We start from the raw sequence: 24,627 nt of genomic DNA, 5'->3' as shown, positions 1-24,627 counted from the left end.
TCTAAAATATTTCTTCTGGTTCCGGCACTAAATGAAGGCTTTTGTGCTTCCTCCAACTCCTCAGAATGCTATACATTTCCCTTCTGCTGCTAGAGGTTTTCATAGGAAGCATGCAGTCTGTGGTGTATGTTGATGCAATTTGAAGGAAGATTGATTTAGGCTTTGTTAAAGACATAGAGTATGCAGATTTCATTTGACTCCTCATATTCTCTTTGGTATTGGCTAGAACCCCTTCTCCGGAGAAGGCAATGGCACTCCACTTCAGTACTCTTGCCTGGAAAATCCCGTGGACAGAGAAGCCTGGTAGGCTGCAGACCATGGGGTCGCGAAGAGTCGGGCATGACTGAGCGACTTCACTTTCACTTTTCACTTTCATGCATTGGAGAAGGAAATGGCAACCCACTCCAGTGTTCTTGCCTGGAGAATCCCAGGGACGGGGGAGCCTGGTGGGCTGCCGTCTATGGGGTCGCACAGAGTCGGACACGACTGAAGAGACTTAGCAGCAGCAGCAGCAGCAGCAGGACCCCTTCTCAGCCCGACTCCTGGTGGCCAGGTTGATGCACCAAGCTTCCGGCCTGTTTCCCAGTGTCTAGCAGCTTCATCTGCTGGGTTTTGCTGGACCCATATCGAATGGCTTATTCCTACTTACTAGATTCCCTGACACTCTGAACATATAAACTGAATGAAGAACTGCAGCCTCCCATATGCATTGGTACCTGAGTTTTACTTGTGAAGTTTCCCATTCCCAGAATGCAGTGTGAAGGCACCAAAGCCATCACTTCAGCCCTTTTGGTTTATGGGAGGAGCCTCCAAATGGATATAGACCGTCTTGGGGAGTTGTTGATTTCCCTTGCAAATGGTAGCCCTGGAGTGGAGGCATGGCTGGTTTTGCCAGTTATGAAATGAACTCTCCATTGCTAAGCTGTGAGGCTGACTGTGGTATAACCACTCAGTGTTTTACTGTCTTGTTTCAGATTTCTGCTGCAAGACTTGGCCCCAGATTGTTTTTTCCTCATTTCAGCATTAGTTTTAATGTTAACGGAGATTTCTCCCAGATAATCATAGTAGGATGCCCATCAGTCTAAGTTTTAAGTAATTTGGGGGAGTTTTATCATTCTCTGTATCTTGATAGGTATTTTAGTGGGGAGCTAGGAGAAGCTGTGTTAGTGTGAGTTAAGCAAATACTATTTTAAACTATAAATCCAATGTGTGTGTGTGTGTAGATACTTTTTTTTTTTAATTTTGGCCATGCTGCCTAGCTTGTGGGATCTTAGTTCCCTGTCCAGGGATTGAACCCATGCCCTTGGCAGTGAAAACATGGAGTCCTAACCACTGGACCACCAGGGAATTCCTTATGTTTTGGTTTAGAGCAGAGATCAGCAACCTTTTCCCGTAAAGGGCCAGATAGTAAGTGTTTTGGCTGTTGTAGGTGATCTGATCTGATTTTTTTTTAACTCCATAAGTATTGCTGGAGCTTGAAAGTAGCATAGACCAGTACTGTATGTATACAAATGAGTTTGGCAGTGTTCTAATCAAACTTTTCAAAAACAGGAGGACCAGCTGAAAAAGTTTTGAGATGGGTGACGGTGATGGTTGTACAACACTGTGAAGGTACTTAATACCTCTGAACTATATACTTAAAAATGGTTAAGATAGGGGCTTCCCTGGTGGCTCAGGGGTAAAGAATCCGCCCACCAATGCAGGACACTTGAGTCTGATCCCCGATCTAGAAAGATCCCACATGCTGTGGAGCAACTCAGCCCATTGATCACAATTATTGAGCCTGTGCTCTAGAGCCCGGGAAAAGCAACTATTGACCCCAAGTGCCACAACTACTGAAGCTTGGTGCTCTTGAGCCTGTGCTCTGCAACAAAAGAAGCCCCTGCAATGAGAAGGCTGTGCAATGCAATGATGAGTAGCCCCTGCTCGCTACAACTAGAGAAAACCCCACACAGCAACAAAGACCCAGCACAGCCAAAAATAAATAAATTTTAAAAATCAGCATACAGAAAGAGGGAAGAAAGAGGAAATTCCATGCCTACAGTAAGAGGGGGACTTTGCTCGAAGCTTCAAGACAGTGAGACAGATTTCTGGAGTGGCAGTTAAAAGGCATATCATAGTTAGAGGGGGGTGGAGTTCAGGGACTTCACAGTTCATCCTCGTAATAGCATCCCATACTGTTTAGGAATAGAGATACACAGAGCTGACAGTCACACTTTTCGGCATAAGGATCAGAGCAGGGATTTTTTGTCCTTGCGAGGCTTGGGGAACCTCTGCAGCTGTCACAAGGGTTCACATCAGATGCAACTGAAAAGCCAGCCCGGCCTTTGTTCTTTGTGACTGGTCATGCTTCCTGTAGATGACCTGCTCTCTTCCCAAGGCTGGAAGATCCTGGGTTTTCAGTTATTAACCACAACCGGCTCACTGGATAAAGAGAAGCAGCCGCTAGTCTGAATCAGCTGCTATGGTGCCTCTTTATCAGGATCTGCCACTGGGATTTACTCGTCAGCTGGAGACCAGGGCCCTTGGCCTCTAGAAACAGTGCTGCCCTTGGGACCCCAGACCACATTTCCTTCGGTGGTGTGGACAGGCTCCTCCTCCCCAGCTCTCACCCTGGCAGCCCTCAGCTTTTCCCAGACCTGGAAAGAAAGAGCCTAAAGTCTAGCCATGCATGACCTCCCATCTCCACAGGGGAAGCAAGTGCATCTAATGCTGTTCTTGGAGCAGAGTTAGCATACCCACATCCATTTACACTATTCTCCCCATCTAAAGAGCTTCCTTCGTGGCTTAGACAGTGAAGAATCTGCCTGCAATGCAGGAGACCCAGGTTCGATTCCTGGCTCAGGAAGATCCCCTGGAGAAGGAAATTGCTACCCACTCAAGTATCTTGCCTGGAGCATCCCATGGACAGAGGAGCCTGGCAGGCTACTGTCCATGGGATCACAAAGAGTCAGACACGACTGAGTGACTAACACTAACTACACCATCTGAAGGTGACACTGGAGGAAATCTAAGAGGTCTCCATGGCAGCTGAGTGGTAGGGCTGGTGCCATAGGGCCACCAGTCACGGGACCTGCAGGTGTGGCCAGGAGCAGCCTTGGGCAGTGCTGGGTGGTTTGAGAGCTTCCTGGTCTCTGTTGGAATCTGTTCTCCAGGCTGAAGGAAGGTGTCATCATCACTGGATGTCAAGCGCTCCCTCCCCCTGCCCAGTCTCCATGGATCCCACCACCATAGAGGGCTTGAGTGCTGCCAGCCTCTTAGTTTTCAGCTTGCTCTTTGGTGTCCAGGCTGCTGTTTTTAGAAAAGGATGGAATTCTTGGTTTCACAAGGGGCTAGGAGCCCGCTGGCTCCATGGTAAAGAATCCACCTGCAATGCAGGTGATGCAGGTTTGATCCCCAGGTCACGAAGATCCTCTGGAGGAGGGCATGGCAACCCCTTCCAGTATTCTTGCCTGGAGCATCCCATGGACAGAGGAGCCTGGTGGGCTGCAGTCCATGGGGTTGCAGAGTTGGACACGACTGAGCAGGCACACATGCACACACAGTGCTCTACTTAGAGGAAGCAGCCTTTTGGGATGCTCCTCTCTCTGAGCTGGGGTGTTTTGAAGGAATAGACGAAGGAAAAGGAAACTTAACTGGCTTTGGGTTGTTATCAGGTAGCTTAGCTGCCTTGCAAACACCCACTGCTTAAGGTGCCTGGATTTTTCTGTTTGTGCACTCGTGAGGGTGGGAGTACTTGTGGAAGGAGTCACTGATCTGTGCATTTGGAATGGCAGAAAGCTCTTCCCCTACCCCACCCCAGGTGAGAAAATTGCATAGCCCAGAGCTGGCCTACATGTGTGCCTCAGAAAGTGTAGGTTATGGGGACCCCCACCCCCAATACTGAACCCCTTCAATCTGTTCGTTTTCATGTACACATGGGGGTAGTGGATCTTTGATGCAGGAAGAATTATTTGGTTATGAGTGTCTGCTGACTCAGTCTGGAGAGGCTTTTAAAGGAGATGAGATGAAATTTCATCTGTGCCACAGAGAGCAGGGGGGTGCATTGCTGGGTGGAGAGAGGACTGTAGGCCGGGTGTGAGCCAAGATGGGTGAGGGAAGCATGGGGGTGCATAAGGGCAATTAGGACAACCTGACATGTGATCTTGGCATTGCAAGATTGACGCCCTGTTGGCCTTGTGGCACACGATATTATGAGAGTTCAGTAGCCTTGTGACCATCTGTTTTTCTAGATCCCATTCCAATTTTTAAGCAGCAGGATTCTCCCCAGAGAGACTCCTATCTCTAGGACTGTCCTGAGTTCATGAGCTTGGCTCAGGCTGTACCTGTTGTAACTGACTGGTTTCACCATCTATCTCAGCACCCTCTTTCCCAGTGTGCAACAGACCAGCTGCTTCAGAACCCCCAAAGGAACAGCCTTTTGGCATCTTCACCTGGTCTAGCTTTGAACTTATTTCTGAAAAGGGTGTTTGGGAAACTGCCTCTGACCTGAGCAGCTCTCTTAAGACTCTGTTCTGGGCGAGGGAGAGGAAACCCTACATATGAATGCTGCTGATGTCAGAGGGAAAGAGATCAGGAACCTAGAAAATCCATAGTAAATAAACAGCAATTCAAGGAGCCCAATTTCCTTTCTGATGCAGAAGCTTCTCTGGTGTCTTCTGTCCTGGGAGCCACTGCCAGGTTGCTGCCTTGTGACTATACATATTCTTCCTTAATACTCTAAATGCTCAGAAGAGAGAAGCTGCTTTCAGATTATTCACAGCTCTCTTTCCCTTCAGTACACAGCAGAAGCAGCCTTTCTCTCCATGTGTACATACTCAGTTTTGTTCTCTCCTGGGGACTTTGACTTCTACAGTCTTGGTCCATAATTTCTGATTCAGCATTTTCATTTCCCCAGATTCTCTCCTGGAAGTCTCTCTGAAGGTTTTTGGAGCAGGGACTGCTTTTGTTTTTTTGTTTTTTCTTCCTCCTTGGGCTGTTCTGCTTTCAACATGTATTTGGGTGTATACTATTTCCTGGTAAAAGCAAGACTGGGGATACAGATGACTTTTCCCATCTGGGGAAGCATGGAAAAGAATTCTCAGCAGAGGAATGGGGACTGATCCTTTTGGGGCCTCTCTGTACTTTGTTAGCTCACCTAGTCCTTTTGGAAGCCAAATTCAGAATCTACTCTGCTAATTACTGGACAAAGTAATTATAGGAGGGAAAAATCATACAACATAATAAATAAGGTTTAGGTAAGCTATGTAGGGGCTGTGCAGTGGGTAATGAAAAAGTAGGGGGACTTCCCTGATGGTCCAGTAGTTAGGATTCCATGCTTCCACTGAGGGTGCAAGGGTTCAGTCCCTGGTCTGGGAACTAAGATCCTGCATGCTGCGTAGTGCAGCAAAAAAAAAAAAAAAACACAAATGAAAGAAAAGTAAGTAGACATGAAGAAGACATGTTTCATTCTCATTATAAAAATAATCCATGCTCACTAGAAGGAAAACATCAAATGTTACAGAAAATAAGAATAACTGAAATTCCCCCATTAATGTGTTGGTGTAGTTTCCTCCCAGTCTTCTATGTATATATGCCTTTTTTGAAAAAATTGAGATTATTCTATACATGCTACTTTGCAATATATTAAAAGCTAATATGCCATGATTATTTTCCCATGTTATTAAATATTCTTCTAAACATGATTTCTAATGACTGCATAGTATTTCATCATTTGAATGGACATAATATGTATTTAAACCGTGCTCTTTTATTTGACATTTGGTTTCTTGGATAGATGTGATTTGATGAAATCTTGAAGAGAACAATGGAAGTAGATGGCTTATGTTGTAGATGTGGTTCTGCTACTTCTTAAACCTGCTGAGCAAGGCTTAAGGTCTTAGCATCTATTTCCTCCTTTGTCAAAGAAGGCCATGAATAGTAACTACTTCTTTGGTGGTGACAATTAGATGAGCGATGATCCATGTTAATCTCTTAGCATGAAACCTCACATAGACTAAGTAGTCAATAGGTGTTAATAATAATAGAATTATCCTTGTCCTGATGCTTTACCATATGTGTACTTACTTCACTGTTAGACTTAGGATCCAGGGAAGGAAAATTGCACTTACACAGATAAGTAGAATTTCAGAATGAAAGCTGCCTTCAGATAAGTAACGCCTTCTATTAGGTGCCTTACAGATGGAGCCTTTGGCCAACTGCCTGAAATTAACAGGAAGAAAGGTTTTGGAGCCTCTGCAGTTGTGTGACTGTATTTGGTTCAGAGCAAGGAAGTGGGAAACCACCAGTTGCAACCAGGAAGTTATCTTTGTGCCCACAGGCCAAGCCAGCTAAGCCTTCCTGTTGTACTTGTTTGTTTTCCTTTACTTGTTTTTTATTTTCAAACTTTTATTCTGAAAATTTTCAAACATTTTGGATGGTGAACAGTATGCCAAAGACGGGTATGACCTCCGCCTAGATTCAGTGATTTTGTCATGCTTTCTGATAAGCACGTTAAAAGATGTAAGATCCTAACTGCATTCCCTGCTGTGTGACAGGCTTGTGCTGTGGGGCCTCACACAGTGGACAAAATGTATGCACTGTCAAACCAAGGGCTTATGGAAACAGAAGGTCAGAGTGTAACGACCCTAGGCTCTGGGGTGATGGAAATATACCTATTGTTTTTATAATACAAATTACAGAAAGCAAATTGCAACATAGTTCCTGGCTGAAGGGAAAAAAGTAGATCCAGACTTCCATCAACATGATAGCGTATAACTTCCTTCTAATATAGTGATATAATTGAATAATTTACAGCAGTGAAAAACAGACTACATGTGTCAGCACGGATAATTAGAAGAAGCCCTGTTGAATGAAATGTAATTTGCAGAAGGGGATACATAGACACACAGAGTATATAATTTATCATTTATTTAATGACTAAACATAAAATAATAACATGTATCGCTGGTGGATATGTACAAGTTTCATAATGTATAAAACATCGGAATGACTCCCAACACCTTCAGAATAAAGGCTCCATCTGGTTAAGGAATGGAAGAGATGGTATTCAGGAAGGTTACATGAGACTTCAACCAAACCAGTAATGTTCAAATTTGTTAAAATGAGATGCTGGACATAGAGGTCTTTATTATATTTATACCTATATTTTATACCTTTGGAAGATTTTAGTGTTAAAACTAGAGTGAAAAAGCATTGTTTAAAAGGCTTAGAATCTTGAATCACTTTGTGGTTTTAAAAGCTGAGGCTGGGAGAGTTCAGTGTTTTGCTTCTTAAATATTTTTGAATTTTATTTAATTATGCCACATTAGGGTTGGCTTTTTGGTGTACAGTTCTGTGAGATATTTTTTATTATGATAAAATGTAGTTTAACTTATGTAACATCTTAGCCATTTTTAACTGTGTAGTTCACTGGCATTAAGTACATTCATGTTGTTGTGCAAACACCACCACTGTCCATCTCCAGAACTCTTTGATTTGGCAAAAACTGAAACTCTGTACCTGTTAAACAATGATTCCCAATACCTCCTATCCCCAGGCCCTGCCAACCAGCATTTCTGTCTTTACGATTTTGACTACTCTAGGTAGATACCTCATGTAAGTGGAAGCATACAGAATTTGTTCTTTTGTGACCAGCGTGTTTCACTTAGCATAATGTCCTCAAGGTTCATCCACGTTGTAGCATGTATCAGAATTTTTAAGACAAAATGGTCTTTCTTTGTATGTATATACCACATTTTGTTTATCCATTCACTTGTTGATGGACACGTCTTAGGTTGCTTCCATGTTTTAGCTATTGTAAATAATGCTGCAATGAACATGGGAATACAAATATCCCACAGAACCCCCGCGTTCAATTCTTTTGGGTATATGCCCAGAATTTAAATTGATGGATCATGTAATATTTCTATTTTTAATTTTTGGAAGAGCTGCCATACTCTTACACAGCAGCTATACCATTTTATAGTCCCACCAATAGTGTGTAAGAGTTCCAATTTGTCCATATCTTTGCCAACATTTGTTATTTTCTTTTTTTATAGTAGCCATTCTAATGGTGTAAGATAGTATCTTACTATAATTTTGATCTACATTTCATTTTCTACTTTCCCTTGTGATTTCTTCTTTGGTCTGTTAATTTTTAACAGTGTCTTTAATTTTTACAAATTTGTAAATTTTCCCATTTTACAGTTGACTCTTCAATAACATGGATTTGTACTGCACGGGTCCACTTATACACGGATTTTTTCAATAAATACTGTAATACTACATAGTTTGCAGTTGGTTAGGTCCGTGGATATGGAACTTTGGATACAGAGGGCCAACTATAGAGTTATATGCAGATTTCCATTGCATGGGGTATTGGTGCTCCTAACCCCACACCTCATTGTTCAAGGGTCACCTGTACTTCTGTTCATGATTTCTAACTCCATCCTGTTATGGTTAGGGAAGATATTTTGTATAATATCTATCTTTTAACATTTTTTGAAATAGTTTGCCACCTAATCTATGGTCTATCCTGGAAAATGACCCACGTGCACTTGAGAAGAATAGAAATTTTGTTTTCAGGTAAAATAAAGTGTTTGTTATGAAAAAAAGTGTTTTGTTATAAAACATTTTATAAAACAAAGTGTTTGTTATAAAGTATATGTTTGTTAGATCTAGTTGATGTATTGTGTTGTTCAAGTCCTCGAATTTCTTGCTTTTCTTCTGTCTGACTGTTGAGAGTGGAGTATTGAAGTCTACAAGTCCTTTTGTAGAACTGTCTATTCCTCCTGTCAGTTTGGTCAGTTTTTGCTTCATATATTTTGATAGTCTATTATCAGGTACATAAATGTTTGTAATTGTCATGTCTTCTTGCTGTATTGAAACTTTTACTAGTAAATAATATTCTTCTTCATCTCTTGTAAACTCTTGATTTATAGCTTTTTTTGTCTGATTTTATTATAGCCACCTCTGCTCTCATTACCATTTGCATGGAATATCTTTTTCCATCTTTTTACTTTCAACCTATTTCTGTCTTTGGATTTAAAGTACATCTCTTGTAGACAGCATATAGTTAGATCATATTTTTTTATCCATTCCACCAATCTCTGTCTTTCAAGAGAGAGTTTAATCCATTTACATTTAAAGTTAATATTGATAAGCAGGGAGTTCTGTCACTTTGCTATTTGTTTTCTATATACTTTATAAACTTTTGTCACACATTTCTTCTGTTACTGTCCTCTTTTGTGTTTAGCTGATTATTTTGGTAGTATAACAATTTAATACTTGTTTCCTTTTACATGTATTCTGCAACTGTTGGGTTGGCCAAAAAGTTTATTTGGGTTTTTCCATAAGCTGTTATAGAAAAACCTGAATGAGTTTTTTTGGGAACCCAATATTTTCTTTGCGGTTATCATGAAGATTACATATAACATCCTAAATTTATTACTGAATTTGTAAATTATTACACTGAATTTGTATTAGCTTAATTTCAATAATATACAAAAACTCTGCTCCTTTACAGTTTCATCACCACCCCTTTTAGTTAGAGATGTCACAAAATTATATCTCTATACAAATATGCCCCCAAACTTAATCATTTTACATGCATTAGTCTCTTAAATTATCTAGAAAGCAAAATGTAGAATTATAAACCAAAGTAATAGTAACACTAGCTTTTAGATTAATGTGTTTTATAGAAATGTATTACTCTCTTAAATCATATAGATAAAATTATTCTTTCAAACTGTTGTTACACTAATACTAGTTTTTATAATTGCCCATGTCTTTTCCTTTATGAAGATATTTATTTCTTCATACAGCTTTGATTTACTGTCTGATATGTTCTTTCATTTCAGTCTGCAGGACTCCCTTTAGCATTTCTTGCAGGGTAGGTCAAGTCATAACAAACTCTCTCAGTGTTTGCTTTTCTGGAAATATCTTAATTTCCCTATTTTGAAGGATAACATTGTTGGATTCATGGTTGACAGGTGTTTTGTTTGTTTTGTTTTTCCCTATTTAGCACTTTGAATATGTATCAGCCCATGCTTTCTGGCCTGCAAAGCTTCTGATGAAAAATCAAATTACAATATCAGTGTGGGTCTATTTCTGGACTGTTCTGTTTTGTTGACTGATATGGCTCTTCTTGGCCAGTACTGCATTGTTTTGATTACTATAATTTTATACGTGTGTATGTGTGTGTTAGTCGCTCAGTCGTGTCTGACTCTTTGCGACCCCACAGACTGTAGCCTGCCAGGCTTCTCTGTCCATGGAATTCTCCAGGCAGGAATACTGGAGTGTATTGCCATTCCCTTTTCCAGAGGAACTTCACAACCTAGGGATCGAACCCTGGTCTCCTGCATCGCAGGCAGATTCTTTACCATTTGAGCTACAGGGAAGTCTATAATTTTATATAGGAAGCCTTAAAATAAGGTAGTGTGATTCTTTCATCTTCTGCTTTTTCAAATTTATCCTAGCTTTTCTTTCTTTGCCCTTTCATATACATTTTAGAGTCAGTTCACTGTTGTCTACAAAATATCCTTCTATGGTTTTGATTAGATTTGCATTGAATCTATTGATAATTTTGATGAGAATTGATATCTTTTCTATGTTGAGCCTTTCAATCCTTGAATACATATGTATTTATATATTTAGATCTCTAATTTCTTTAATCAGCCTTTTGTAGTTCTCAGCATATAGATTTTGTACATATATTATTTAGATTTATACCCAAGTATTTCAGTTTTGGAAGAGGTAATGTAAATAGTATATATTTTTAAAAATTTGATTTCCAGTTTAACCCTGCTATTATGCAGAAATGTTTGTGTTGACCTTGCAATCCTTAAACTTAGCTAATTATATATTAGTTTTAGCAACTAACCTTGCTAATCATATATTAGTTTTAGGAACTTTTTTGTTGATTCCTAGGGATTTTCTACACATATAATAATTCTTTGAAAACAGGGACAGTATTATTTCTTCCTTTCCAATCTCTGTTATTTTTGTTGTTTTACTGCACTGGGTAAGACTACTGGCATGATGTTGAATTGGAGTGCTGCAAATGGGCATCCTTGTCTTGATCCTGATGTTAATGGGGGGAGCATTCGGTCTTTCATCATTTAGTATGATTTGGGGCATAACATTTTTTAGATGTCCTTTATCAGGTTGAGGAGTGCATGTGTGCTCAGTCATGTCCAACTTTTTGTGACCCCATGGACTGTAGCCCGCCAGGCTCCTCTGTCCATGGGATTTCCCAGGCAAGAACAGTGGAGTGGGTTGCCATTTCCTACTCCAGGGCATCTTCCTTACCCAGGAATTGAATCTCCTGGGTAGGGAGATCTCCTTAATCTCCTGCATGGGCAGGCAGATTCTTTTACCATTGAGCCACCCAGGAAGCCATCAGATTGAGGAAGTTCCCTCCAATTGCTAGTTTATTGGGTTTTTAAAATCATAAATAGGTGTTTCATGATCATATACTTTTTATTCTTTATACTGTTAATTTGGTGAAATTCATTAACTGAATTTCAGATATTGAATCAACCTTTCATGATGAGGACAGACCCTTTTTGGTCATGGAGTGGTGTTCTTTTTATATTGCTGCATTAGATTTGCTACCATTTTATTGAGGATATTAGTGTTTGTGTTCATGAAGATTTTAGTTTATTTTTAATTTTCCTCTTTCTCCTCCTCCTCCCCCTCCTCCACTCAACATCTCCACCTCCCCTCACACCCACTCCTCTCTAGTTTTGGTGGTGGTTGTTCAGTCGCCAAGTCATGGCTGACTCTTTGTGACCCCATGGACTGCAGCAAGCCAGGCCCCTCTGTCTTCCTCTATCTCCCGGAGTTTGCTCAAATTCTTGTCCATTGAGTTTGTGATGCTGTCTAACCATCTCATCCTCTGCTGCCCCCCTTCTCTTGCTTTCAATCTCTTCCAGCATCAAGGTCTTTTCCAATGATTAATCTCTTCACATCAGGTGGCCAAAGTATTGGGGCTTCAGCTTCAGCATTAGTTCTTCCAATGAATATTCAGGGTTGATTTTCTTTAAGATTGACTGGTTTGATCTCCTTGCAGCCCAAGAGACTCTCAAGAGTCTTCTCCTGCACCACACAAAAGCATCAATTCTTTGGCACTAGTTTTGGTATCTGGGTAATAATGACCTCATAAAATGAGTTGAGACATACTTACTCCTTTTCAGTATTCTGAACCAGATTGTATAAATATCTGGTAGATTTGGTTACTGAAGCCACGTGAGTCTTATTCAGAATATTTTTAACTACACATTTTTTATTGAGATGTAATTGACATGTAACATTACATTCAGTTCAGTTCAGTTCAGTCGCTCAGTCGTGTCCGACTCTTTGCGACCCCATGAAACCCAGTATGCCAGGCCTCCCTGTCCATCACCATCTCCCGGAGTTCACTCAAACTCACGTCCATCAAGTCGGTGATGCCATCCAGCCATCTCATCCTCTGTCGTCCCCTTCTCCTCCTGCCCCCAATCCCTCCCAGCATCAGAGTCTTACTTTCCAGTATATTATATAATAGTTTTGATATTTGTGTATACTGTGAAATGATCACCATAGTAAGTCTGGCTAATATCTATCACCACACATAGTTACTTTTTTTTCCTTGTGACAAGAATTTTAAAGATTTGTCCTGTTATGCAACTTTCAAATGTCCAGTGCAGTAACTATAGTCACCATGTAATGTCATGTACATTACATCACCATAACTTATCTATTTTACAACTAGAAGTTTTGACCTCCTTCACCCAGTGTGCACATCCCACACTCCCAGCCTCTGGCAACTACCAGTCTGTTCTCCAAATCTATGAGTTTATCATTTTGTTTATTTGTTTGTTTTTAGATTCTCCATATAAGGGAGATCATGCAGTAATTTGTCTTTCTCTGCCTTATTTCACTTAGCATGATGCCCTCAAGGTTCATCCATGTTGTCACAAATAGCAAGGTTTCTTTTTTGTGGCTGAATAATATTCCAGTGTGTGTGTGTACATAATTTCTTTAATAGAACTAGTCAGGTTATATGTTTCATCTTTGGTGAGTTTTAGTGGCTTGTGGATTTAGAGGAAATTCTCCATTTTATCTCAGTTGTTGAATTATGTGCATAGAAATATTCATAGTATATTCTTATTATCTTCTTAATTCCTGGGGATCTGTAGTGATTTCCCTTCTTTACTTCCTGATATTGATAGCTTTTGCATTCTCTTTTTATCCATGTCATACTGCGTAGAGGCTTTGCAATTATATTGATTTTTCAAAGGTGAACTTTTGGTTTCATTGATTATATTTGTTTTCATATTCATTGCTTTCTGCCTTTATTATTTCATTCCTTCTGCTTGCTTTGGGGTTATTGTGCTTTTCTTTTTCTGAATTCTCAAGTTGGAATCTTGGTTTACTGCTTTGAGATCATGCTTTTTTCCTAAAATAAGAATTTTCAGTTATAAGCATCTTACACATTTTCACATGTTGTATTTTAATGTATTTTAATTTTTTGTTCCATTCAAAATATTTTATAATTTCATTTGAGAAATCCTTTCTATAAATTTTCCTTTCCAGGCACTCAGAGAACTTTTATCTGTTCCATATCTTTAGATTCTTGGTTGTAATCAAGTGTTAAATTCAAATATACATCATCTCATGAGGATTTTGTAATAGCTTCATTTATTATGAATAATAATATGATATTCATTTACGTTGCTGCATTAAGGATTATAATAGTTATGATGTATTGAGTTCTTACTATGTCCTACGTACTGTGTTGATCACTTTACATAGTCTTACCACATCTCTTAACAATTCTTTTAATTGGTGCTGTTATTAGCCCCATTTTATTACTGAGAAAACTGAATCACATATTTTTTCTTTATTTTTTAAAATCTTTTTATTATTTACTTATTCATTTGACTGTGCCACGGGGCATGTGGGATCTTAGTTTCCCAACAAGGGCTTGAACCTGTATCCCCTGTAGTGGAAGTGCAGAGTCTTAGCCACTGGGCCATCAGGGAAGTGCCTGAATCACATATCTTAAGTGGTTTGTCCAAAGTCACTCAGCCAGTAAGTAGTAGAGCTGGGATTTGAATGTAGTTATGACTTCCTTGGTGGCTCAGACAGTGAAGCGTCTGCCTACAATGCAGGAGACCCGGGTTCAATCCCTGGGTCGGGAAGATCTCCTGGAGAAGGAAATGGCAACCCACTCCAGTATTCTTGCCTGGAAAATCCCTTGAAAATCCCTTGGACAGAGGAACCTTGTAGGCTACAGTCCCTGGGGTTGCAAAGAGTTGGACATGACTGAGCAACTTCACTTTCTTTCACTTTTGATTCCAAACAAAGTTCTTAACCATTATACTACTTTTCCTCTAAATTTTCAATTTCTTGGCTTCTTAATAAGACTGTCAGTTTTCTTGAAGACAAATACTACATCTTAATTATATTGATCTCCTTTTCTCTGGGCTTCCCTGGTGGCTTAGACAGTAAAGAATCTGCCTGCAATGCAGGAAACCTAGGTTCAATCTCTGGGTCAGGAAGATCCCCTGGAAAAGGGAATGGCAGCCCACTCCAGTATTCTTGCCTGGGAAATCCCATGGACAGAGGAGCCTGGTGGGCTAGAGTCCATGGGGTCGCAAAGAGTCAGATAAGACTCAGCAACTAAGCACATTTCTCTATAGCACCTGAAATGATATTAACACACAGTAGTGGACTAACGGTTGTAGCCAAAATTCAATGAAATAACTGACGTGACAGAGATCAAACCCATAACAATTGCCATTTTGCCCCCGGTTCTTACCAACTAAGATAACTTAGCAAGTATCCTACATAGAAACAGAAAAAGCTGGCAAAATATTTGTGACAATGGTAATGGCCAAGTGTTAGAACCAGCCAGAAGGTTTATAAGTGTGACTGACCTGGGGTCCATCTCCCATCTCTACTGTATGGTTCTGGCCTTCAATCTGTCCTTTTGCTCTCTCTTGACCTTTTTGTCACACTTTGAACTTTTATAACAGTTAAGCTTTCCCCAGTGGTTCATGATCCCTCTCCCTTTTTAATCTTGAGGCTTTTAGATGAGCTCTTCACCATTTATTTAAGAAATGTATATCTGAGTCTTAATATATGCCATGCACTTTTTAAAAGCACTTTATATATATATATCAACCACTTATAATTTTGTGAGTTGATACTATTATTATTCCCATTGTACAGATGAGGGAACTCTCACTGGATGTTCTTTGTTTTTTTTCTGAATAATTTTGTTTCTTTTATGTTTTGGCTCTGCTGGGTCTTCATTGCTGCATGGGCTTTTCTCTAGTTGCGGGCTTCTCATTGCAGTGGCTTTTCTCATTGCAAAGCGCAGACTCTAGGGCGCCCCAGCCTCTGTAGTTGTGGTATGTGGGCTCAATAGTTGTGGTGCACGGGTTTAGTGGATCCAAGGCATGTGGGATATTCCCGGATCATGGATTAAACCTGTGTCTCTTGCATTGGTTGGCAGATTCTTTACCACTGAGTCACCAGGGAAGCCCTCTCACTGGCTTTTCTAGTGGTTCATTATCCATTTCCAGTATCCAATAGGAATCTGGGAGGCAGGCTGGAGGTGGTACAAAGCAAAAACTCTGATGGGCAATCATTTACCTGTTGGACTGTGCCCTGGGCCTGTAGAGGGCAGTGCAGCTAGGTAGTTGGGCCAGCTTTGCCACAGAACACATAAGGACTTCTGTTGCTCTTAGGAATGATCTTCCCTGCCCCATGGTCTCTTATCTGGCATACACACACACACACACAACATTTGTAATGTTCATATGATGAATTTAAAGTGCAGGATACAGCAGCAGAAACACAGGCTGGGAACTTGATGAAATCTGAATGTGACCTCTCCCTCTGTCTCTTATTATCTATGTGATCTTGGGCAAGTCACTTAATCACTTAGTGCTTTGGTTTTCTCAGCTATGAGGTTGAAAATGGTACTGATTATCATAAAAAACATGAAGATTCAATGAGATGATGCATTTGAATATTTACTCCAGTGATTGGCACATGAAATTGCTCAATATATTGATGTATTAGATATATTTTAAATTAGTGATATATAAGACCTTTTTCTATATTAAGGATAATTCACCTTTTGGCCTGTATGTAGCTTGTGGAACTGAATTTTGAGGGCCCAGAACAAGACTTGTCTTTATCTAGGTTGTTTATTTTGAATCTTGATGTTGACTTTTATCTTCTTTATCTTTGGCCATTCATGGGCCTTTGGGATCAGTTCCATCATCCTCAGGATTTAAGTTTTGGTGCCCAAGTATCTACTTGGCCTTGTGTAAATGACATTCTTTTAAGGCCAGTGGCAAAGCCTGGTACTAGAGGTCAGCTTTACCTCTACTATCAGTGAGATTTTTTTCTCTGCCGGGGTGAATGTTTTTGCTGTGATTGTCACTTAGGAGTGTCCAGGGACAGAGTTGGGCATGTGTTACTTTACCCCCTTAACAGCCGCAGAATGGCTGTTAAGGACCCCTGCTCCAGGCATTGAGGTTTGAGCCAGAGTTTTCACCACTCAGTTTCTGAGAGTATGAGGTGCCTCCTAGAAAGACCCTGTTTTAAAAATGTGCCAATCCAGGGAGGCAGGAGTGACATTGCATTGATGTGCCTCCTCCCTTTTATGGATCAAGCTAAGCCCTCTTAAACTGTAGGACTGCTGGTCTGGCATGGTCTAAGAGCAAGCTCCTGACAGTCATCACCTGAAAGCTCATTAAACCTGGAGCAGGGGATGAAGAAGGTGGTAAGAGAGACCCCTGAAAGCAAAAGGAAGGAAAGTGGAGCACCCCTAACTCTTTACTTGAGGTCATATTTGCAGTGGAGGAAGGGAGGCAGGCTCTGATGCAAGATAGCAAGATGGACATAAGAGTTCAGAGTCAGATAAACCTGGGTTTGCATTGTGACTCTACTGTCCTATGGCGTTGATGAAGTCACTTCACCTTTCTCAGCCTGGTTTCCTCATCCACAAAATGTGACAAATAAATAATTGTACCCATCTCATAAAATTGCTGTAAAAATTCAGTGAGAGCGTTTACTTACCTAAAGCAGTTACTTTGATACTTGCCTAGGTTATGTTAAGTGCAGATCACCATCATCACAGCATTGCCAGCAACAAGCAGCTGAAAGAAACAGACTGGGGGAAACCAAAAGCAGCCTTGGGGCTTGTGTGGTGTTCCCGTGGGGACTCCTAACAACATGGTCTGTTAGTCTTAGGCACAGGTCCGTGAGTTCCAAGAGAAGAGCTCATGTTCTTCTAGGTCCCAGTAAGGGCATAAGAGAGATCCTGGTTATCGTGAGACTGATGTGAGTGTGTGTTTGTGTGTGTGTGTGTGATCTTGCAAGAGTGAACTTGAGGTCCAGAAGCCACGCTGACTCAGTGGTGTTGTATATGACCCATCAAATTAGCTTTTCTGCAGGAGGAAGAGGCTGTCATTCTTTGCTTCTTCCTCAGTTGTCAGGGCCCACTTGCCTTGAATGATGAAGGAAGCTGCCTCAGCCTATTCCCACAGCTCACACAGGTGGAGTTTGATCCTGACCTGCTTGCTCTTGACTTATAAAGGGTTCCTAGCATGTGTTTTGGAGAAGGCAATGGCACCCCACTCCAGTACTCTTGCCTGGAAAATCCCATGGACGGAGGAGCCTGGTAGGCTGCAGTCCATGCTAAGGGTTGGACACGACTGAGCGACTTCACTTTCACTTTTCACTTTCATGCATTGAAGAAGGAAATGGCAACCCACTCCAGTGTTCTTGCCTGGAAAATCCTAGGGATGGGGGAGCCTGGTGGGCTGCTGTCTTTGGGGTTGCACAGAGTCGGACACGACTGAAGTGACTTTAGCAGTAGCATGTGTTTTAACAAGTCTGGATTTGGGAAACAGGATCACTACCCAATGCTGGAGACTAGTGGTTTTCTCCTTTTCTTTTTTGTTTTGCTTTTTAATCACAGAACCCCATATGTAAAATAGATAAAAGAAAGCTTGGAAGGCTGCCACTTCTGCCCGAAGGTATTTCTAAGAAAGTGAGAGAGCCCATTTGCAAAACACTGACGTTGTCTTCCTGGGTTGTATTTGCTGCCCTTTTCCTGCCTAGATCTCTGTTTGGGGAGGAGGATTGGACCTGGCTGTGTAAATAAGCAACCTGGCTCTGAGAAATAGGTCTCTACTGTAATAACACAGTCCTGTAATAACACCTGGCTCCCGCAGTGCCCCTTTGTTAGGCTGCCTGAGCCACAGCAGTTGGAGCTGAGATTGGGACGGACCGAATGTTTAGGGAGCCCAGAGCTAATTATGCAATGAAGTGTTGCAACCAAAGCCTGTTCACCAAGTGTTTGGGGGATTTTGAGGTGGCACTGGTGCTCTTCAGAACATTTCAGCTAATGCAAAATGTGCTGCTTTTAATTTATTACGCATGTATGCCAACTCCAGTGTTCTGTTTGACTCACACAACCTCTTGTATACATGCTCTCCCATCTGGCATGGCATAACCTGACACATTTTTGTCTGCCTCTGCATCACAGTCAGAGTGTGACCTGCACTTTATCTTTTTTCCTCTCCAGGCTACAGATGCACATGTTGAATGGAGCTCTTCTTGCTCTGCTGTTTCCTGTGGTGAATACGCGGCTGGTAAGTGGCCCCTTCTAGAAATATACCAGCAACATACAAAATGGTATTTGCTCGTTCCTATGTTATCCAGTGCTTGTCCTCATCCTTGGGTCATGTCCCCATGTGAGTTTTTATTTTTTTAATCTTTTTTATTCAAGTATAGGTGGTTGGGAATATTATATTAGTTTTAGATGTATAGCATAGTGATTCAATGTTTTTATAGGTTAAGCTCCATTTAAAGTGATTATGAAATATTGGCTATATTCTCTGTGCTATGCAATATATCCTTTTAGCTTATTTATATTAATCATGGTAATTTCTACCTTTGATCCCTCCATGTAAGTTTTTACATATCTACACGTTCAGTGTTGAGATGTGATGCAACCCTGTTTGGATGTAATGGAGCTTGATGAGGGTAAGAGTATGGTATGGAACTCTGGGGCTTTAGTAAGGGTTTAGGCCAGAACCAGAACAGATCAAAAAAGCCTACAGAAGCTTTTGGAAGGGTTTGGTGAAGAGAAAGGAGGCTCCACCCATTCAACCAAGGCTTCCAGGTATTGTAAGGGCCTCCAGTGTGGATTCAGCCACATTGGCCCAGAATAATCTACTGGGGAGCCTCAAAGGCAGCCTGCTTTGCCAGAGATGCCTTTGGGCAAGAATTAGATTTCTTCCCTGTTCCCTCAAACCCACAGAGAAGTCTGGCCCACACATCTCCCCAGTGGCTAGCAAGTAAAACCCCACTGTGGCAGGTGGCTGGGTGCTAAACCAGTACAGAGAGAAGTGGGAATGTAGGGCTTGAGTGGCCGGGCCCTGTCCTCAGACTCCCATATGTGGGGCTGCAGAGGGATTAGCAGGCTGGCTGAGAAAACTCAGGGCAAGAATTCACACATGAAATAATTCCTACTGCTTTCTGTTTTCATGACTTAAATTTGCCTCATGTATTAATATCACAGTTTAAATCTCAAAATGATAATCCTTCCTCTTTGGATAGCATTTCATACTTTACAAGGTCATTTCAAATAATAGACTTCCCTGGTGGCTCAGATGGTAAAAGCGTCTGCCTACAATGCAGGAGACCTGGGTTCAATTCCTGGGTTGGGAAGATCCCCTGGAGAAGGAAATGGCAACCCACTCCAGTATTCTTGCCTGGAAAATTCCATGGACAGAGGAGCCTGGTAGGCTACAGTCCATGGGGTCTCAAAGAGTTGGACACGACTGAGCGACTTCACTTCAAATAACAGTTGTGGGAGGTAGCTATTAAGTTGTGTGAAGGCCGAGTATTATAGCCTCTTGTTATAGAGGAGGAAACTGACGTTCAGAGAGTCCATCAGTAGAAATTCTTTCCTTTCGTCCATCCCTCCTTTGTCCTTCCTTCCTTCCTTCCCTCCCTTTCCCCCTTTTCGCTTCTTCCCCTCTCTAATAGCAGATTTGTTATTATATTTGTTATGACCCCCAGTACTTTCTAAATAAATGTCAAGCTTTAGTCAGCCAGTTTATCAAGAATGTCCAAGTAACTTTCCTTAACATCGAAATTTCTTTGATGAACTCTGTGTTAACTAGCGACTCCAGTCACTCTGGTAAATAATCTTGTATTCCTTTTCTAAAATAAAAGCTCAGGATGGTGGCTCTATTTGCATATGTCTTGACAATTGGCTTTGGTCTGGTTACTTTAAATGGCTGGGACCCCTCCTAGGCTACCCTGGCCTTTAGGACTTTTTACTTTGCAACCCCTTATTTGAGCTCAGATTGACAAAATAAGGCACAGGAAGGTAGGTAACTCTTTAAGCCTGATGATCTAATTAGGCAGGAAGTCAATTCTGGACATTTTTTGCCCTTTCTTCCTTTTTGGCCCTTGATGCTTTCTAATCCTCTTTTTCCCCCTTAGCTATAATGAGGAAACAAGGAAAATAGAATGAGCTAATTGGTGTGTATACCAGTAATACAAACGTGTATGCACTCATATATAAAGACAGTGAGGGAGTTAGAGGAAATTTCCACAGTCAGCTAAAGGATGTGGATCATCAGTGAATTTCCATGTGGTCTTCTGCCCTGTGCCTTATTGGCACTGGGACTTGCAGACCAGCTGGAGAATGCCCAGCTCCAAGTTCCTCCTGGTTCTTCATCTTAGAAGCTGACACCTTAGAAGAAAGAAGATTTATTCCAATGGCCCATATTACAAGTAAGTACTCTTCACCACCAGGATTTCAGAATAGGTCTCTTTTTGACTTCAGATGAAGTGCCTTAAGGGCAAGTGCACTTTTGTTTCTTGGAGGGAAGGAAGGGAAATGTATCATGGAACTATTATTAGATTATCAGAGAGCTGAAAGCTTGTCTGAGCTAATCTTCTAGAGGGGAAACTTGTGCTTAGTCATGTCTGGCTCTTTGCAACCCCATGGTCTGTAGCCTGCCAGGCTCCTCTGTCCCTGGGGATTCTCCAGGCAAGAATACCAGAGAGGGTTGTTGCCATGCCCTCCTCGAGGGGATCTTCCCAACCCAGGGATCGAACCCAGGACTCCTGCATTGCAGACGGATTCTTTACCATCTGAGCCACCAGGGAAGCCCAGAGGGGGAACTTAGATGGATAAATGACTTGCCTAAGAAGCCAAGGTGGCTGCCCCTAGAACCCAGGTCTCCTAACTCAGACTTCAGAGCCCTTTTCCTTTGTTTGATTGACATTTAGGGTGAGTTTGAATATGAATGCTAGTGAATTAAGACGCTGGAGATGCTGCTTAGCTTCTGTCCAAGTAGAAGAGTTGGGTCGTAGGCTTCTTTGATAAGTTGACGAGCATAATAGAGCCTCTTCCCAGATACACAAAGACAAGTTTGCATACAATTTCAGGAGGGACACAGACCGCCACCTCCTGCCCCTTTCTCCCAGAAGCCTATCTCCATGGATCCCTTGTTGAGATCCCCCAGCCCCAGCTGTCAGTAAGTAGTCCATGGCTTGGAGAATAGATGAACTGCCTAGTAGCTCCTTGTATAGCCAGTGGTTTTTCGGTCTGATGGTGATGGGGTTCCTTATCTATACCCATGACTTTGCAGAGAATGTCATCCATTTCAGGCTAAACCACCTCCTGGAAAGTGCAAGCCAAGATGTGGGAGCTAAGCAGGGTGCCCATGGTACTTGGTTACATATTAGCTTTTCAGTTATAGCTCTTACCTTGCAGAGCTGTTGATCTGGTCCTCAGAATGAGGCACGGGACCCAAGCTGCATTCCCAACCCTGAGCCTTTTACCCTCAAATGTCCGTGACAACTTCTTATGAATATGAAGTATTCTGAGCAAGGGAGAAAAGAAACTGCAAACACTGTGTCAGCCCCTTCTCCAACCAAAGCCTCTAGCCTGGCCTATATTTATGTTTGCAGCCATCTGTCTTCTACTAGAACAATAAGGAGATGAATGATAATCATTCTTTTCATCAAGCTCCTTTCTTCATCAAGGCTCAAAGCCTCTAGTATATTATTATCTCATTATCAAAAATTGCCCCTTATTGTGTAGCCATGTTGATCTGTTACATTAGCTCCTGTTTTCCTCCTTTACCACCCCTCCCCTTTTACCCAGTTCCTGTTCTCTGTTAGATGTTTCTCTTGAATGTTCCTAACTCTCAGACTGAGTGGAAGAGGTTAATAATGATTTTTTCCATTCCTGGGGCAGCTGCTCCCTATCCACCATCATGTTTTTGGGATGTAACTGCCGCCGGCACACCTTGTACCCATATGTGCTGCTGGGAACACTTTGCTGTCATGGATGCAAATCGGCTTGAGAATCTTACTGTGTGCTAATTGGTACATTGAAACGTGCTAATTGACCTAGAAAAGTTATTTCTGTGAGTGGCAAATTGAGCTATTTTAAAAAGTTATAGTTTGGGTTTTGGACTTGAACTAGGGACAGAATGTCCCTTTACTTTCTTGACAGTACTTAAAATAGAAAAAGCTTGTTTTCAAAAGAGGCCTTAGCTTTCTGAAGAATTGATTCAGGCAAAATTGTGCCTCAACCTTCTACAAAGGCCAATGTGTTTCTGATCAGATGAATGCAAAGTGTATAGGGGACATGGAGGGTGTTGAGAAAGCCTGGGGTTCCAGCAAATTCTAGGGACTGGCCTAGAATAGGTCTAATTACTGCCTGTATTTTGAGATTAATCTTTGAGAGTCTTACAGAATGCCAGCACAGCCATACCAGTCAGTCCAAATTTTTATTGAGCACATTTTTTGTTAAATATTGTGCTATATGCTTCAGGATATGCAAAAGCAACCAGAGTTCATTCCCAGCCCTCAAGGAACTTGTGGTCTAGTTAGAAGGATAAGGCACAAATGCCTTAGACGTGATTGCGATGTTAGAGTCAAAATCACAAGAAAGGAGAATTGCAAGGCAATACAGGCTTAATCGCTAAATTGTAATTGTTCCAACTTCTACAAAAATGGGAAGAGGGTTAATAACAACATTTATTGAGCATCTAATGTGAATGTGTGCCAGGTAATTTATTAATATTCTTATTTAATTCTCACAACAACCTGATTTTACCTGTGAGGAAACTGGGGTTTGGAGAAGCTAAATGACTTGCTCAGAGTTACATGATTTGTAAATACTAAAACTAAATCTAAAGACTTTGAGCTCTAATGCACTGCGTCCTGAAGAGGTCATTGGATGAAGTGGTCCAGAAATGCTCCATGCAAAAGTAAAGCCTGAACCAAGCCTTGAAGGTCTATTAGAATGTGCATGCAAATTGCAGAGGCAGGTGACAGTTCAACTAAGGGACCAGAGGTATGGAGGCAGGAAATAGTAGATTCTCCTTGAGAGTCTAAAGAGCAGGATGGAGAGTCATGAACTCCAGTTTGTGTATATAGACTTTGCCACTTACTTGCCAATCACCAGAAGACATCCTGTGACACTGCTTCTGTCACGTCTTTTAGCCCTTGAAGTGTTTTGATTTTATGTGTACTTCTTACCTTTTCCACCACCAGTAATAATTCTTACAGGGAGATGGGGCTTTTCAACCACAGAATCTTTCACAAATACAAATATGTCACCCTAGTAGAGTTGTTAAGAGTATGAACTCAGGGATCTGATTTTCCAGGTTCATACCCTGACTGTGCTGCGTATGTATGGGAGGGAGGGAGAAAGGGAACTTGGCAAAGTTACATAACTTGAATGGGCTTCCATGCTCTCATCTATGATATGGAGGTGATCTAAGTGCCTCCCTCCTAAAGCTGCTCTGAGGATTAAATCAGTTAATATGTGTAAAGCATGTAGCACAGCACCTGGCAGATGGGAAGTCCTCCATCAGCATTAGTTGTTAATTATTAGTCTTTTTGATCTTCACAGAAACCCTGTGAAAGGTGGATATTAGTGTTACTGTACCAGGTTCAATTGCCCAGTGTGCAGGAAGCCAAATGCTGAGGCTTGCCCTACAAGGCAGCCAAGCGAGGAGAACCAATCTCAAATCCATCTCCCCCAAGTTGAGGGGCTTAGGATATTTATGGGACAAAGAAGCAGGGTGGTCTGAGGCCTGGGGAAAGATGGCTGGAGGCAAGAAGATGACAAAGTAGTCAGAGTTCTGTGCAAGTGTAGCCGAGTTATGTACTTCTTCTTGAGATGCATGTTCAGAAAATGGTGACCTTAGCATGATCTGAGGATGGAGTTTTTGGCCCTCTGATATCAAAAGGTAATCCATCAGATACTCTCAGTCTCAGCTGAATGGTTGATGGTCTTGACCACTTTGAAATGGCTAGACTAGCTCCATATTCCTGAGAAAACAACTTAAGCAACCATTACTATAATATCAGAGCTGCTGTCTATAGGGGGTGGCTAAAGGAGTCTTGTGATACATTGTCTAAGCTATACACAGCTTGAAAGGTATACAGTTTGCAAGAACAATTAAGGAGAGCTTGTTTGGCGAAGGCAGGTTACAGAATGTTACTTATTAAGCAAGTTATGGTTTAAGAAATCTAGCTGATGACTGCCCTTGGTTTCATTTGTTGTTATTTAGTTGCTAAGTCATGTCTGATTCT

At 41.5% G+C, this 24,627-nt stretch overlaps 1 protein-coding gene across 13 annotated transcripts in view; it reads left to right on the top strand.

Annotated features, from left to right (window-relative positions):
- Positions 1-24,627, top strand: part of TMEM164 (transmembrane protein 164) — a 174,909-nt gene that overhangs the window by 84,100 nt on the left and 66,182 nt on the right. For 12 of the 13 annotated variants that reach the window (XM_045164380.1, XM_045164381.1, XM_045164383.1 and 9 more), the window contains one exon: positions 18,575-18,641. The exons of the other annotated variant lie outside the window; for it this stretch is intronic. In XM_045164380.1, coding sequence (XP_045020315.1) covers positions 18,575-18,641 — 67 coding nt within the window. The remainder of the gene's footprint in view (positions 1-18,574; positions 18,642-24,627) is intronic. 13 annotated transcript variants of the gene reach the window in all.

Source organism: Bubalus bubalis, chromosome X (assembly GCF_019923935.1).
Source record: "Bubalus bubalis isolate 160015118507 breed Murrah chromosome X, NDDB_SH_1, whole genome shotgun sequence".
NCBI classification, from domain to species: Eukaryota; Metazoa; Chordata; class Mammalia; order Artiodactyla; family Bovidae; genus Bubalus; species Bubalus bubalis.
The sequence above is the reverse complement of the archived record's forward strand: the minus strand, read 5'-3'. Positions and strand labels throughout refer to the sequence as shown.